This window comes from Fulmarus glacialis, unplaced genomic scaffold (genome assembly GCF_000690835.1).
Source record: "Fulmarus glacialis isolate BGI_N327 unplaced genomic scaffold, ASM69083v1 scaffold7797, whole genome shotgun sequence".
Taxonomy (NCBI): Eukaryota; Metazoa; Chordata; class Aves; order Procellariiformes; family Procellariidae; genus Fulmarus; species Fulmarus glacialis.
The window spans coordinates 6369-11738 of NW_009223735.1; the positions used below are offsets into that span (position 1 = coordinate 6369).

At 37.6% G+C, this 5370-nt stretch overlaps 1 protein-coding gene across 1 annotated transcript; it reads left to right on the forward strand.

Moving 5' to 3' along the window:
• The first annotated feature begins 243 nt into the window (after positions 1 to 243).
• On the forward strand, positions 244 to 4004 carry LOC104069901 (heme-binding protein 2-like). The gene is made up of 4 exons (XM_009581898.1): positions 244 to 354; positions 1654 to 1795; positions 3220 to 3403; positions 3833 to 4004. Exons 1-4 carry the CDS (start codon positions 244 to 246, stop codon positions 4002 to 4004), a joined length of 609 nt encoding a protein of 202 aa, XP_009580193.1.
• Positions 4005 to 5370: the final 1366 nt, after the last annotated feature.

Sequence of the window (5370 nt, forward strand, 5' to 3'; positions counted from 1 at the left end):
ACCGAAAGAGTTGCTAGAATTGGCAACATCTGCACAGAGCTAGAAAACTGGGCACCGCCAAAAGCCTTCCATAGATGCTTGTATAATTGCAATATATGAGGAGTGGGAGAGTGAAATCTGTTCCTAACAGTACAGAGACAGAAGTCAGTTAACATTTCCCATTAATATTGAAGAGCAAACTAAACTTGTTGCAAAAACAAGGTCCCCAGACTTATTTCTACAGCTTCGGGTCTAAAATTGGAAATGTGTTCTTTTGTTGCAGACATGGCAGAGCCAATTCAGCAGCTGACTAGAAATAACAATCCCCAGGGGAGACAGACCATCCCATTTACCCTGATCCAGCGCAAAGAAAAGGTACCGTTTCCCTTCCCAGTTGAGGTTTTAACAGTGTTTTCAGTATTCATACCTAGCTTCCAAAAATATGTTTCTTTATAAAATTATTTTAGCCATTTAGGATTTTTAATATCGTAAGTGCAAAGCATTATAACTGGATAACTATATTTCATTTTTAACATCTCACCACTTTTACATGTGTGAATTTTTCTTTTTTGTAAGGTAGAAACTAGCAGAAATGTCAGAAGATGGCCAGGAATTACAGTTTTTGTGACATTTGATAATTAATTTAACAAAAACCCCTCATATTTTGACATTTGAAATAAAAATGTCTATTTTCTTCATTTAAATCAATGCATTTGCTTCTTTACACAATCATGTTAATAAAATCTTAGCAGAGAATACTTGAAAGAGATTAATATCTGAATTTAAAACCAAACAGGTACTTTTATATCATGGGTCATTATCAAACAAAGCAGCAATTTGCAAATCCATCTTATCAAAACCATCTTATCCTCTAATGAAAAATTGAAATTGATGTCCAGCAAATTGTTTACAGCTCACGAAATGTGCAAACAAGCGTCTAACGTTAAATACATGACAAATCAAGAAAATCTTTACTAACCAAGTATGAAGAATTCTTGTCACATTTCTTTTAAATAGATCTATATAATTCAAATTTATAAATGTCACAATTTGATTAAGTGTATTTCATCTAAACAGTTTGGGACTCCTGACTATTTATGTTGTAATTAAATGCTTGAAAGCAATTTCTCAGTACTACTGTAATAACAGCAGATAAAAAATAAGGTTATTCAGTGTTAATTACAACTAAACGTTTAAAACTGCAAGTCCAAAAGATGACAGTTCCTTATTTTAAAAGGGAACTACCTAGAACTCTGCTGAAATAAACTTTGGTCCAAGATCAGCAGCATATCCTTTCTTGATTTATATGAGGAAGGACTGAAATTCACATGTTCCTTTCAAGATCATTTCACTGACAGCTGAAAAAAGATGCAATTGTACTCAAGTAAGATGCATACACTGCATTGGTTTTGGATATCTACTTATTATATACCAGCTTGGATCTTGAAATAAAGCACATGTGAACTAAGTATTAAACAGAATGCGCTTAAGGTATAGCTGGCACTGAGACTTAAAATCATTCCTCATGCTTGCCGTTCTCCTGGTCATACACCTGGAGAAGTTAATTTCCTGATGCTAGAAGTAAAGCACTGAAACACTTACTTCTATTTGTTTACACGCGTTTTTTAGATGATTAACTTAAAATACAAAATTATTATCTTACTGTGTTTGCAGCTTGGAGATCTGCTTTATGAAAAACGTCAGTATGGAAAAGCCAAATGGGCTTGTATAAAAATGAAAGAAAAACAGTATGAACAGAGCATCTGTCTTGGATTCATGAAGCTTATGAGGTACATTTGTGAGCAGAATTCCTCAGGTAATTGGTACCACAATTCTACATTAACGTTAAAACATTGTATTTATGCACTAGCTCCTCCTAAGTGGGGAGATACTTTAATTAGCTTTTTCCAAATACACCAACCTGTCTTTAGGGACATTCTCCTGTAATACAGCCTTTCCAGCAGAGTCTAAATCAAAGTGCTGCTCCCCCTGCATACGTGCTAGCAGAGAACATCTGCAGGAAGCCATCACTGTCTCCAGGGGCACTGTGACCATTACAACTGCCTGGGAATTGACACTGGCTATTTTTGTAGGCTGGCAGCTACAAATTAGGCTTTTGCTACAGAATTTTAGGGGTTTCATTTTCACAGCAGTACTGAAATCGCCTATTCTAAGAACCTATTCAGAGTGTAATGCCAAAAGAGACCATAATGTTTTGCCTCCTTCGTTTTAGTTTATGGTACTTAAATTGCGCATATCTGAATGGACACCAAAAATTTGTGTGGTTGAAGCATATTTTCCAGAAAGATAATCCAGTTTTAACTCAAGTACTTTAAAATAATGGCAAGTCCACCATGTCCATGATAGCTTGTGCCTGCATGAAAAATGTGCACCTAGTTTCCAATCCAATTTAATCTGGTTTCAACTTCCAGCCATCAGTTCTCATTTTTTTCATTCTCCAGTTGATTAAAAAGTTTTGCAATGCCCAATGTTTTGTTCTGTAATAGTGCATGTGGTTGGCAAGTCAACCCTTAATTTTCTTTCCAAGAAACTAAAAACATTGATCACGAAAGCTTTTCCTTAATCAGGTATTTCCCCCACTCTCCCCATCCTTTTAACACTTTGACATGGTTTGAAAGTAATTTTGGCTCCAGAACAGTGCAGTTTTGTTTTCAAACTGTGTACAGAAGCAAAGTTCCCACTCCTAGTCATCACTGCTACCTGCACAGTCAAAACAGTCAACCTTTTCCAGTAGCATTGCAAAAATACAGCAACATTTTTGATAACAGCAAATCCTAAATGAATTCACAATGCAGCCCCCTTATCTTGCCTACATTCTTTGCTCCCAAATATTTAAAATATGACACAAGGTCAGTTTACAAGATAAACACAACCCTCTTAAGAGGGGGAAAGAAGTTAAGTCAAACTCCTTGCCCTACATGAAAACAGGAGAGCTCACCAAATACTACATTTCTGACACACAGGCACACATATTTGCACATGTAGGTTTTAGAGAGAGAGATATATACACACACGCACGCACACACAAGGCATAATAAAACGCTACTTCCAACTTGGAATACACAACCCCATTTTCCGAACATCCTACTGAATTCCTTTTAGTAATGGAACTCTGCTCTGTGATACTCACTTTTTATTACTAAGTATGAGTTCAGAACTCAAGCACAGTATGTAGACCTTCTTTTGTGCTTTCTAAAAAGTCATGTATTGTCTCCTCAGGACTGTACTTGGGGATAACAATACCCATTGTGACCATAGTCCATACAAATGAATCTCAATCGGAGATGACACAGTCAGTGACAGTAGCATACTACCTGCCTGAAGTGCTGCAGGACGAGCCACCTCATCCTTTTGACTCTGACATAATCATTGAAGAATGGCCTTCTACTATTGTTTATAGTAGGTAAGAAACATTTTAATTTTGTTCTAGTAAAAAGATGCAGTTTTCCATTTGGGCACGTTACATCTTTTAAATCAAGTTCTAAAAGCTAACAAACAGTAAAACTTGATTTTTAGTAATTGTTAAAAGCTGCCTGCTTTAAGAGACTGGGATATTCAGGAAATAATGGTTACCAACTTGCTTGAGAAAATGATGCATCTGTAAATGCGAGATACAATAGCATCTCAAAACACAGACTATTCTGTGTAGCTGGGAGCAAAGTGTCTGACATATCACTGAAAACGTTAAGAAAGAACTTATGTGTTTGAGATCAATCACAGTCAGGTAATATTATTTGCGAATCATGACTAAATAATTTAGAAGGAGGCATTTCTAGGCTCTGGAAAAACTGTGGATTTTAAAAAGAACTTAATATGAAGTTGATTCTTACAGGAGCTTCAGAGGAATCACCAATGAAGACTCTATAATGAGAGAAATAAACCTGTTGGCGGATATTCTGGAGAGTCCCGAGTTGTGTTTGCAGGATACATTCATCATTGCAGGATATACAAACCCAGCTGCTGCCAATCGACACAATGAGATATGGTTCCTTCAAAGACCATAGCCTCCCATTTCTGATGCCTGTCAGTCACAAGAATCAGTTCTGATTTACTGGCAGAATCTTACAGGTGAATCATGCGAGACTAGATATCAAACCCTCAAAGATTTTAGAAATGTGGCTTTTAGCCAGTTTAGCAAGGCAATCACTCCAACTTAATAATCAAACAGAGGTAACACCTGAAACGTACAGTTTCCTATGTCAACTTTTACAGTTTTTACACAATTTTTACGGAGATTTTTAGCACTTTTAAAAGTCAGTTCACCTGATGTTTTTTGACAAGATAAGGGAGACAGAGACCTCTCTCCTCATCCACTTATTAGCATCTCTAGACTGCTTTTGGCTTGGGACGGTCCTAGGGGAGATCCTGGAGCCCCTGCCCTGGGCACCTAGTGCTGCACTAGCTGCACAAAGACCCTGCTGGGACTTTCAGTGGGACACATATTAAAACCACCTCGCACATGCAGGCAGTGCTTCAGAAAAATAATGTTCAGGTCTTAATTTCTGAAGAGAACTACCAGGGATTAAACCAAGGAATAAGACTAGGCCAATGCTGACTGCTTTTAACGTCATCATCTGTGGAGCAGAGATTCTTAATGCTTACCTCAAAAAGCATTCAACCAAAGTACTTTTAACCTTGAGAAGAGACCAAGAAGGCAGAACAGTCCTAATGCTTATTAAAGTCTTGATAGCAAAAGTTACAGGTTACCTTAATCACACACTCATAGTAATCCCATGACTATATGTGGCATTCCCAAATAGAAAGTGGTTATTCTTAACTCTTCAGTTTTCTGAACACTTTCATCTTATAACTTCGCTGAATGTTAAAACACTGCAGCTGAAGTAACTTAGTTGTTCAGTACTTTTTACACTCCTCTGGCAATACCAGACTATTAATGTTAGAAATGACACAAATATTCCACAGATTCACAGAAAAAAACTAAGCTAGAAGTGACCACTGGCAGTCACCTGGTCCAGCCTGGTGCTGGAAGAAGGGCCAGCGTTGCTGGCAGAGCAGGATGCTTGGGGCCTCACACGGTTGGATTTTGAGCATCTCCAGGGATGAGGAGCTTGTAACCCCTCTGGGCCCTGTGTCAGTATTTGACCACCCTCACTGTGAGAATTTTTCTTCCTAATATCTAATTTTTCATGTTGCAGCTTGTTTCTTTTACCCTTCATCCATATGATAATTCTTCGAGGAGACAAATGCTAGTCTAGCACGCTGTGACTGAAAGACAAGCTCACATAGTTCTACATGCATCAGAAAGTCTGAAAACAGCACTCATGCTTTGCTACGTACTACAGTTAAAGAGCACCTACTGCACTTCAGAATCAGGGTAGCAAAGAGTTTTGCTCTCAAAAATCCCTTCTT